The sequence below is a fragment of the Mustela lutreola genome, chromosome 2, assembly GCF_030435805.1.
Source record: "Mustela lutreola isolate mMusLut2 chromosome 2, mMusLut2.pri, whole genome shotgun sequence".
NCBI lineage: Eukaryota > Metazoa > Chordata > Mammalia > Carnivora > Mustelidae > Mustela > Mustela lutreola.
In genome coordinates, this window is record NC_081291.1 from 223537038 (window position 1) to 223549119 (window position 12082).

The window sequence follows — 12082 nt, forward strand, 5'->3', positions numbered from 1 at the left end:
AAACATCACAATTATCAAGCCAATCCACAAGTGGTAAGTGCCAGACAGAGCAAGGCCCGTCACTCCTTAAAGGAAGGAAAGAACATATAGCATTCAACAGTATTACACTATTATTTTATTGAAACTCAGCATCCAATAAAAAACTGGTGGACACATTTTTTAAAGATTTTATTAATTTTGGGACTGGAGGAGATTATGCTAAGTGAAATAAGTAGAGAAAGTCAATGATCCTCTGGTTTCACTTATTTGTGGAACATAAGAAATATTGTGGAGGACATGGGGAGATGGAGAGGAGAAGGGAGTTGGGGGAAATCAGAGGGGGAGACGACCACGAGAGACTGTGGGCTCTGAGGAACAAACTGAGGGTTTTCGAGGGGAGGAGGTGGGGGATGAGTTCGCACAGTATTAGGTATTAAGGAGGTCATAGATTGCATGGGGCACCGGATGGTATATGCAAACAATGAATCTTGAAGCACTACATCAATAACTAATGATGTACTGTGTGGTGACTAACATAACATGATTAAAAAAAGATTTTATTTGTTTATTTGAGAACACCCCTGCACACAAGTGGGGGCAGGGCAGGGGGAAGGGAGAGGGAGAGAGAATCTCAAGCAGACTCTGCAGTAAACATGGAGCCCAACACAGGGCTCCGTCCCACGACCCTGACATCATGACCTGAGCCAAAAGCAAGAGTTGGGACGCCCAACTGACTGAGTCACCCAGGTGCCCCAAAATCACATTAAGAGGAAAAATCTAACTCATAATCCAGAGGCAAAACAGACTATACAAACAAACTCAGAAACGACAATTGCTGGAATTAGCAGATAAGGCAGTTAAAACAATGATGATAAATGTATTCATGGATTTCAAGGGAAACATGAGCACAAAGGAGGAGAAATGTAAGATACAAAAGAGAACTAAATGGAACTCCAAGAGCCAAGAAACTTAACAATAAAAAAATTAAAGGATGTGGCATGGGGAGGGAGACAAACCATAAGAGGCTTTTAATCTCACAAAATAACCTGACGGTTGCTGAGGGGAAGGGGAGCTCTGGATAGGGTGGTTGGGTTATGGACATTGGGGAGGGTATGTGCTATAGTGAGTACTGTGAAGTGTGTAAACCTGGTGATTCACAGACCTGTACCCCTGGGGCAATTAATACATTATATGTTAATAAAAATAATTTAAAAAAATTAAAGGATGAATTTAAAAGTAGAATAAAGACTGCAACTGATCAGTGACCTGGAAGACACAATCACAGAAGTTACCCAAACTGAAAGTCAGTAAGAAAAAAAACTAAATTAACAGAGTGTCAGGGATCTGAGGAACAATATTAAATGGTCTAACATAAATATAATCGGGGTCCCTGGGGAGAAAAATATTTAAAGGGTGGGAGAGACAGAAAAATATTTAAAGAGATAATGGCCAAATGTTTTCCAAATTGGATGAAATTGAGAAGTACATAGAAAACTTGAGAAACACTATACACTAACCTGAGCTTACTGATATGTATACAATATTCCACCCAACAAAAGTGAAGTTGAATTCACATTTTTTTCAAGTGTACATGGAACATTCACCAAAATAAATCATATCCTGGGTCACTAAAACCAGCCTTAATATATTTAATAGGATTGACATCATACTGAGAATGTTGTTTGACCACAACAAAATCAGAAATCATGAACAGAAAGATATCTGGAAAATCAAAAAACTATTTGGATATTAAATAACACTCTTCAAAATAATCCATGAGTCAAAGAAGAAATCACAATGGAAAATTGGAAATATTAATAAATTAAAAATAAACTTTATAGAATGCAACTAACACAGTATATAGGGGGAAATCTATAGCTTAAATAATCCCTAATAATAAAGAAGGAATCCATCAATGATCTGAGGTTCTACCTTCAGAAGCTACAGAAAGAAGCACATGTTGAATCCAAAATAGGTAGAAGGAAGGAAATAATGAGAAGTGTAGAAGTCTACCCAACAGAAAACAGGCAAATGAGAAATTTAATAAAACCAAGTCTATTTTTTCAGAAGATCACCAAAATTAATAAATTTCTACATTAACTAGTCAAGAAAAAGAAATGAAAAGGAAATAAATAGACAACATCAGGAATAATGAAAGGGCTATTGCCTCCGATTCTACAGACATTAAAATAACAATAAAAGAAGGCAACTCTTGATGCTGACACATTCAACAACTAAGGTGAAACGGACAAGTAACTGGAAAGATATATTCATATAAAAACTCATACAAGAAGAAATAGAAAACCAAAATAGTCCTCTATCAATCGAAGTAACAGAATTATAGTTAAAATCCTTCCCAAAGAGAAAATCCCATGCCCAATCCTAATATGTAAAAATGCCCAACTTTTGTATCAACATGGACGGACTGGAGGAGATTATGCTGAGTGAAATAAGTCAAGCAGAGAGAGTCAATCATCGTATGGTTTCACTTACTCGTGGAGCACAACAAATAACATGGAGGACTTAGGGAGATGGAGAAGAGAAGTGAGCTGGGGAGAAACTGGAGGGGGAGGTGAACCATGAGAGACTGTGGACTCTGAGAAACAAACTGAGGGTTTTGAAGGGGTGGGGGGTGGGGGTTGGGTGAGCCTGGTGGTGGGTATTACGGAGGGCACGTATTGCATGGAGCACTGGGTGTGGTGCATAAACAATGAATTCTCAAGCACGGAAAAGAAATATAAATAAATAAATAAAATATTTAAAAAAATTCCTAAGTGCAGTTAGCAAGGTCACAGGATACAAGGTCAACACAAAAATTGATTAAATTTCTACATAGTAGCGATGAGCACTTGGAAATGAAATAAACATACCATTAACTAAAACATTGAAAAATAAAATAATAGAGAAGCTTAATATATGTACAAGGTCTATGTATTAAAAGTGATAAAGTATTGAAAAAAGTCATCCAAAATGATTAGAAACAGATTTATAATTATGAATTGAAAGACTCAATATTGTTAAGATGTTAATTCTTCCCAAATTCACCTGCAAGTTTAATGCAATTCCAATAAAAATCCCAGCAAGTTCTTCTTTAGAAAATGATGAGCTGATTCTAAAATCGATACAAAAATATAAAGGATCTAGAAGAGCCAACGAATTTTGAAGAAGAAAAGTGGGGGGGGGGTCACCTGGGTGACTCAGTCGGTTAAACATCTGCCTTTGGCTCAGGTCATGATCCCAGGGTCCTGGGATCGAGTCCTGCATTGGGCTCCCTGCTCAGTGGGGGTCTGCTTCTCCCTCTCCCACTCCCCTGCTTGTGTTCCCTCTCTCTCTCTCTGTCAAATAAATAAATAAAATCTTTAAAAAAGAAACAGAAACAGTAAAATGCGATCGGATGACTAGCTGCTTGATTTCAAGACTTCACACAAAGCTGTGTTGGTGGAGACGATGTATTATTGGTACAAGAACTGAAGACAGGACACAGCAGGGTAATAGAAAATAGACCCACACATATACAGTCAATAGATTTTTTGGCGAGGGTCATTCAGTGGAAAAAGGGTAATCCGCTTACTAAATGATTCTGGAACAACCAATAGCGGATTCAAAAATTAACTAGAAAGGGATCCTAGAACTTAACATAAAAGTTAAAGCCGTAGAATATTTAGAGGTATGCATAGGACAAAAACAGCATGACCCTGGGTTTAGGCAGATTTCTTAGCACCACTGAAGAAAAGGAATTCATTGAATTTAATCAAAATTAGAGGTATAAGCTACTGAAAAAATGCTGCCAAGAAACCGAGAATCTGGGCACAGGTGGGGAAATCTGCTGTGTACACATACGATCAGTGACCGGCCCTGGAACGCGGGAAGAACACTTACGGTGAACAGGAAGACAGGCGATTCGACTGCGGGGCAGTGGGCAGAGGACCTGAGCAGACAAACGGGGATCCGGCACCGGAACCCGACCCACCCGGCACAGCAGCTGGCAGGAAGGCCGGCATCCCCACGCACACTGCACTTGCACGTGACCCAGCAAGCCCACCCCCGTGTCCGTGCAAGAGCAAGGGCAACGCATGGAGTACGGGGGCTCCCGGCAGCTTCCTTCATGACCACTAAGACCTGGAGACACCCCAGATGGACGTCAACAGGTGAGTGGACGGCCGTGATCTCCCATGCGATAAAACACCACTCGGCAATTAAGAAGGAATTCACGATGAATATATGCCACAGAAGAGGCAAGTGGACAAAGCCGGTCACAAAGCGCGCCTGTTGCACGCTGTCTTCCCTGGGACGCTCCAGAAAAGGTCAGCCTCGGCAGCACCGTGGGGCCCTGCTGCCAGGCGGCAGGCATGGAGGCTCGGGATGCAGGGAAACCTCTGGCAGGAGGGGAAGCCGAGCGCTCCTGACTCCAGCGGAGGCAGCAAGATGCAGACCCTTCTCAATACTCATCAAACGGTAGTGAGACAAGGCGCGTCTGACTATATGTACGCTGGACCCAGAAAGCTGATTTTAAACTAAGGAGTTAGTTAAAACACTGCTAGGGTTGGGGAAGGGTTTGGGCAAGGAGCTTGTGGCAGGTGGGGAGTGTGGCTTGGGCAGGAGGGAGCTGGGGTTGCAGGGAAGGTGACGGAGAGCCAGGGGAGAGCATGGGTTCCCTTTGTGGGTTCTGGCTATAGACACAGCCATGGGGAGAGTGGGGCTCCCTGCCAGGGAAGGGAGGGCTCGGGAGGGGCGGGCAGGGCCACTGGGCCACTGCTTGCAATAGTTCTGGAACCCTGGGGGGGGGGGGTGATCTTGCTGTATGTCCCTGCCCTTGTCCACCAGTGTGCTCACACGACATCACCGTCATCCTGACATCTGAGCAGCTGTTCACAGCAATTCAAGGCCTGATGGTTTCTCAGTTCACAGGGAAGGCCCCACACCAGGTCTCCATGTCCCTCCCAGGCGCAGTCCAGACCTATCAGGTGATGGCCTTCAGCGTCCCGCTCAGGACGGGATCCTGGGGGTCCTGTCACTGACCCGTAATAAAATAAAATAAAAATTTTGTTTCAAACCTAGTTGTTTTCTTTGGGACCTTGGAGCAGTGCCTCCCCCATGCCACCACCTTTCTGCTAAATAGGTACAGCCTGTAGGAGGACCCAAGGGGGACCCCGGGCCCAAAGGGGCTGTGCTGCCTGCAGCCCCCAGGCCAGCTTGTCTGGGGCCAGTTTGCCCAGCTGGGGCAGTGGGTGGAAATGGGCCAGGGGCTGAGAACCCCCAGACCACGGCCCATGTGCAGGTGGCCAGCCTTGGGAAGCCCTGGGCATGCAGGGGCCAGGAGCCCTGACCTTCCTGGGCCAGGGTGTGCCTGCCACCCCAGGGCCCTGCCCTGCGGGATTTCTCAGTCCCCCATTCCTAGAAATGTTCCCGGATGGAGGAGACCAATGTCTGGTCAGACCCCTGCACCCCCACCCCCATGAGGGTCGGAAGAAAGGAAGCAGATGCGCTGGTGAGTGAGTTTATTGGGGTGTCTGAGCAGGCGCCGAGAGGTCAGCAGTTGAGGCCACGGGACCCGAGCCGAGAAACTGGGAGGGAAGGGCGGGGGACCCCGAAGTGCTGGAGGCCCCTCCTGGGAGCAGGAGCCCTGGGGGGCAGCGGGGGCAGCGTTCTGGGGAGCTATTAGGTCAAGGTCAGGTCAGCAGAGTGGACGCATGGAAGACCCTGTCCTGGGTGTGGGCAGCCACCTTATAGGTCAGGACCGGACTGAGGGGGTGGGGAGGACCACAGTCATTGGGTGGGTCCTGAGCCCAGCTGGCCCCGGGGAAGACGGGCCCCGTCAGCAGCAGGACTTCTGGGCGGAGGCGGGCACGCAGCAGGCCTGGCGGGAACCCACAGGGCGGCAGAGCAGGGACACACAGGAGGCTCGGCGGCAGCAGCTGGGCTGGCAGGAGGAGGAAAGGGCACAGCAGGAGGAGGCGGGCACGCAGCAGGCGGGCTTGCACACGGGGCGGCAGAGCAGGGACACGCAGGAGGACGGTCCGCAGCAGGACGAGGAGCAGGGGCTGGGCTGACAGCAGGAGGGAGCTGAGCAGGGGGAGGGCCCAGAGCAGACAGGGGTGCAGCAGACGGGCTTGCAGCAGACAGGGGTGCAGCAGACGGGCTTACAGCAGACAGGGGTGCAGCAGACAGGGGTGCAGCAGACAGGGGTGCAACAGACGGGCTTGCAGCAGACAGGGGTGCAGCAGACGGGCTTGCAGCAGACAGACACACAGCAGTCTTCCTGGCAGGGGGAGGAGCTGCAGCAGGAGGGCTGGCAGGAGCTGTTGCAGGCTGGTTGGCAGGGGCTGGATCCACAGCTTGCAGGGGTGCAGATGAGGGTCAGGCAAGAAGGGGCACAGCAGCTGTTGTCACAGCAGGAGGGGGCACAGCAGGTGGGGGCACAGCAGGGGGGCTCGCAGCAGCTCTCTGGGCAGTCGTCCACCTGCCAGGAGGAGTAGGGGCAGGAGTCACAGGAGCCAGGCAGGCAGACGCGGCTGCCGTAGGTCCGGTCGCTGGAGCAGACGGACAGGGTGGATGCGGCCATGGTGGGCGGTGGGGCTGGAGGAGGCTGTGAGTGTGAGTGTGTGTGAGTGTGAGTGTGAGTGTGTGGTGCTTGAGGCTGACAGCTTTTATACCCTCCTGGCTATTGTCTCCCAGGCCCCCAGCAGGCTCTAGTTCCGGCTCCCAGGCCATGTTGGTGTTTGTTTGCCAGGATATTGTCTGGCTCATAAAACTCCTGGAGCAGCTGACTCCAGAGTGTCTCATTGTGTCCTGGGGAGCAGGAGTCCCAGCCCTGGTTATCAGAGCAGGGGATGGCGGGTATCGGGCGAGTGTCCCTCGGCCCTGAGTACCAGCACCCCAGCCTCCTCTCGGGAAACAGCTCCATTCCCCCCCATATCCCTGTGCCTTCTCTCAGTCTCATTGTCCCTTATTCTTTCTCTGCACACACATGTGCACACACAGAGTGCATTCTCGTTACACAGTCACTAGGTTCTAGAAAGTCACCAAAAACACTGAATTAGCAAATCTGGGAACACGGGACCATCGCTCCCAGGTGAATATGGGGTTGGGTCCCTGCAAGCTCTGGTCAGATTTTCAGCAACCCTCAATACATGGTGGGTTAGATGTGTGTTTTTGTTTAAAGCGACTTATTTAATAAATACTTGAGATACATTTTATTTAACAGTGGACTCCCCGCCAAGAGCACCTTCAGTCACACCTGAGCAAGGCTTATCAGATGCAGATTTTCTCCATAAGGCACGTGAGCCCTCTTGTGCTCAGAACTCTAGACCGCCAGCGCTACGCCGGGCACCACTTTCACCAGCAAAGTCACAGCATAAAGCACAAAAAGCGACATGAAGTGCGAGGACAGGCTTAGTCTGGGGGCCGCCATGGGAGGCAGAGCCTTATTCCACCTCAGCTGGGAACACGGGTCCACTTCTTGAATTTGGAGCAGTCTGCACATGTCCGCGAACGACCAGGCACACACTGAGTATTGATTTGGGGTTACAAAGAAAGTTTAGTGAGTAGGTGAATCACAGATAAAGAATCCATGAATAATGAAGATTGACTTTGTCATCTTTCTCTGTACACGTACTCATAGGTGCATAATGTACATTTTAAAAATACACATTGTATCATAATCTACCCACTCTGTTTCTTTGTAACTTAATGTAACAATGGAGCTCCTTTCCCATGAATGCATAAAGATTTCTCTTTCTTGTTTAGGGCTTCACAGAATCTCACATTGTCCTCTGTATTTGTCTATATGTTTCCCATCTTTGTGCTTCCAAACTTCCTATGCCCTTATATTTAAGATCTAGTTCTTAGAGTTAGTATGCAGGTTTTTCATTTTTGTCAGACTCTATTTTATTTATTTGTAAATAGAAATATTTTATTTGATACTTGACATTTAATTTCAGTATTGATAGTTGGGTTTATATCTGCAGTCAGGTTGTATGTTTTCTGTTTGTCTAAAATGTTTTATGTTCCTTTTACAAACTATTTCCTGACTGCTTTGGGGCATTTTTATTATTTATCTTCCTTGTCCCATTCATTAGTTGTTGTTTGTGGTTTCGTAACTGTCTCAGAGGTCAGCCCAGAGGCTACAGCATGCCTTCCTATGATGGCCAAGTCTGATGGGCACGGGCCCATCTGGAGCACGGGCCACTTCCAGAGCAACCCTGAGACCCCAGCACACCTCGGCTCCTCCCCCTGCTTGTGCTGCACCGTTCATCTCTACTAGAGTGTAGAGCCCACAGGAAAGTGTAAATATAATATATAGTATAACATTGCAAAGGGACCTGCGGGCAGGTTTCCACTCTACTTGTAGTGTTACCTATCCATTCAGGTTCTCCTCCATTTTCCTGCACTTCTGGCCTCTGGCCCTACCTGAAAGCTTCCTGTGGTGGCGACTTCAAAGTGCATCTTCTGGTGAGGACTCCACTCCGCGTTTGCTGGTCTGGTGATGTTTTGTGGCACCTTCACCTCTGATCGGCATTCTTGGGGAGCTCTATTCCAGTTCTTCAGTCATTTCACTGGCCCCTTAAAGATGCCATCCCATTGTTCCTTTCCCACTGTCCGCCTCCCACACTGCTAGGACAGCCATGGATCGGTTCATAAATGTCAGCCCTGTGTTCTCTTCAGTCAAAAATTTCTCCTTGTTTCTTCGTCTGTGTTTCAGTTTTACAATAAAGGTCTCCCTCCTTACACCAATTTCCCGGAGCACTTTCAACACAATTCTCTCGAAAGTCTGTCTGATTAACTCCAACACTGTCATCTCAGGCTTGTTTCTATCATCTGTTTGTCTCTTGACATGACTGTAATTCTTGATTGAATGTTTGACATTGTGAAAAAGTCTCGCAGCTCTGGATGAGTTTCTCTCCTTCCGAGGAGTTTCACTCTGGCTGGTGGCCTGGGTGGAGCAGAGGACTCATACCGATGTGAGCGTTCCCCCCTCCTGGGGCCAAGCTGTCCTGGGGTCTCACCTGAGACTGGCTCCTCCTTAGCCAGTCATCAGGGTTATGAGTCCCCTGGCAATGAGGCTGCCAAATCTCTGCTTGGGTTCTAAGGGCTTTCCGCTGGCTTTCTTAGCACCTTTCCTGTGTAGCACAAAAATTTGGCAAATGCCTTGAGATTCTGCCTGTAGCTCTGGAATTCCTCTTGGGGACTGCCATCTCTCTGGGTTCTTGACCCTTAGGCCCATGTTGCCTCTTCAGTTGCAGACTCCCGTGGAGTTCTTTCCACCCTTCCTGAGGTTTCCCGAAGCTCTGCCAGCCTCTCTACATGCCAGTCACTTCCCTTCACACCCCACAGCAGGATTCATCAGCTGCACTTCAAGAAAAGCCATTCCGAGATGCCAGCCCACCTCTCTGAGATTGCTCCTCTCCACGCGTTGGCCCTCAACACTCAGTCTCATCAGCAGCCTTCAAAAGCTCTGCACAGACGTTTTTGTATCTTATCCAGGTTTTGGGGCCATCCTCAGCCGGCATACATATATCTAACAGAGGCCACCACATCATAGACAGCAAATATCACCCCCTCCCCACCCCTGCCAAGCACTTCTAGCTTCGTTCCTGTATCTCCAGAAGGGCCAGAAGCTGAACCAGGCTCAGATCTACACCAGGCTTATAACTCAAGACATATAGAAAGACAACTCGGCCACAGTTTATTTGAATTCCTAGAACTCCTTTCTTCCCTAGCATGGACATTCTCGTAGGTGAGAGGCCTGGGGTGAAAACCTCTTCTGGAAACAGAATGGCCAGGAAGGGTGAGAATCAGAGGGCACCAATGCAGCAGGGGCAGCATACGCTGCCTGCACGCCCCCAGGGCCCTCCCGCTGGGGTGTGACGCCACTCCCCTGGGTCCCGTGCTGCTGAACCCCTTCTTCACAATCATCACGGGGCACCAAGCACCCACCTCCCCTGGATGACAGGCCTCCACGGAGTTGAGACCCATGCGTTCTCCAGCTCGACACTTCCCAGCACGTGGGGCCTGGCTCCGTAGTGAGGACATCATGCTTGGAAGGTGGAAGGACCAGGGAGGATGGAAATCTACTTAGCAGAAGGAGCCAGAACCACCTGGTGGCCACCAAGATATTCTTCGCAGAAGGAAGGGGTTTGGATGACCTTCAGGTTTCTGGCTGGGGTGACCCCAGGAATTTTTCAGTTAACAGTCAAGAAAGTCAACAGGAGACACAAAAAACCATTGCTTTTCCAATGAAGGCTTTGTGGGAGCTGCACTTCCTGCAGGCGGGAAATAGGGCACTCCCGCTTGTACTCCAGTTGTGCAGGGGTTGGGTGTAAGAAGGCCATGAACATGGCTCGGTGAGTGGTCAGGCAGAAGTGGCCCACATGGCCACCCAAGGACATGGAAAGTGTGGCTACCTGACTGCCTCACGTTCCCCTGCTTGCCACCTGCACGTGCCCTCAGGGGAACTCCCCACGCCAGAGAGAGGACCAGGAAGTCACAACCAGAACATGTCTGGCTCCATATTCTCTCTGACCGGCAGCCGTGCCACGCTGACAAGCAGGGGCCCCCAGTGTGCACAAGACCCACCCACGTGTCCACAAAAGGGCAGTTAGGATTGGAATTGATGGATTCTTATGCAGCCAACCTGGCCCCATGACATGCTATTTACAGACTCACTTTTCTAGCTCAATGCATGCTCTAGACCGCGGGCAGCTTAGGATGAGTCAACAGACCCCAAAACACACTAGGAGCTTTATAGCTAAGCAAACACCTCGTAGAACCAAACACGCAGCTGTCGCTAATGAGAGTCCCTGGGGCTCCAAACAGCAACAAGGAAGGGAGGCGAGCAGGGTTGCTGCTGGGACAAACACACCCAGGAGGGTATAAAAGCCGACAGACAGCTCAGTACCTCACACACACACATTCACACCCACACTACACTCACACTCTCCTCCAGCCCCACCACCCCCACCATGGCCACGTCCACCCTGTCCGTCTGCTCCAGTGACCTGAGCTACGGCAGCCGCGTCTGCCTGCCTGGCTCCTGTGACTCCTGCCCCGACTCCCCCTGGCAGGTGGACGACTGCCCAGAGAGCTGCTGTGAGCCCACCTGCTGTGCCCCCACCTGCTGTGCCCCCTCCTGCTGTGCTCCCACCTGCTGTGTCCCCACATGCTGTGAGCCCTCCTGCTGTGTTCCCACCTGCTGTGAGCCCTCCTGCTGTGCGCCCACCTGCTGTGACCCCAGCTGCTGTGCCCCCTCCTGCCTGACTCTCATCTGCACCCCTGCAAGCTGCGGGTCCAGCCCCTGCCAGTCAGCCTGCACCAGCTCCTGCCAGCCCTCCTGCTGCAGCTCCTCCCCCTGCCAGGAAGACTGCTGTGTGTCTGTCTGCTGCAAGCCCGTCTGCTGCACCCCTGTCTGCTGCAAGCCCGTCTGTTGCACCCCTGTCTGCTGCACCCCTGTCTGCTGCAAGCCCGTCTGTTGCACCCCTGTCTGCTGCACCCCTGTCTGCTGTGAGGCCTCCCCCTGCTCAGGCTCTTCATGCTGCCAGCAGTCTAGCTGCCAGCCCTCCTGCTGCAGCTCCTCCCCCTGCCAGGAAGACTGCTGCCAGCCTGTCTGCTGCACCCCTGTCTGCTGCAAGCCTGTCTGCTGCACCCCTGTGTGCTGCAAGCCCGTCTGCTGCACCCCAGTCTGCTCCGGGCCCTCCTCCTGCTGCCAGCCCAGCCCCTGCTCCTCGTCCTGCTGCAGACCGTCCTCCTGCGTGTCGCTGCTCTGCCGCCCCGTGTGCAGGCCCGCCTGCTGCGTGCCCGCCTCCTCCTGCTGTGCCCCCACCTCCTCTTGCCAGCCCAGCTGCTGCCGCCGGGCCTCCTGCGTGTCCCTGCTCTGCCGCCCTGTGGGCTCCCGCCAGGCCTGCTGTGTGCCCGCCTCAGCCCAGAAGTCCTGCTGCTGAGTGATCTTCTATGGCCACTCCAAACCTGAGGAGTTCCTGTGCACAGCCTGGATTCTTCACTGAGCACCAAAACAGCTGTCCAGCCCCCTTCGCTGGGCCCCATGGTGGACACTGGTCACCTGTTCCCCACTCTGCATTTGTCCCGCTGACTTTCCTCAAGTAGCAAC

The 12082-nt window shown here is 50.7% G+C and overlaps 3 protein-coding genes across 3 annotated transcripts in view; 1 reads left to right on the forward strand and 2 right to left on the reverse strand.

Annotated features, from left to right (window-relative positions):
* TSPEAR (thrombospondin type laminin G domain and EAR repeats) overlaps positions 1-12082 on the reverse strand; it is a 201714-nt gene that overhangs the window by 107461 nt on the left and 82171 nt on the right. The gene's annotated exons all lie outside the window — the stretch shown is intronic.
* LOC131825459 (keratin-associated protein 10-8-like) lies at positions 5795-6541 on the reverse strand. Its single transcript, XM_059164917.1, has one exon. It carries the CDS (start codon positions 6539-6541, stop codon positions 5795-5797), a length of 747 nt encoding a protein of 248 aa, XP_059020900.1.
* LOC131825454 (keratin-associated protein 10-4-like) lies at positions 10941-11915 on the forward strand. The gene has a single exon (XM_059164911.1). The coding sequence runs from the start codon at positions 10941-10943 to the stop codon at positions 11913-11915; it is 975 nt and encodes a 324-aa protein (XP_059020894.1).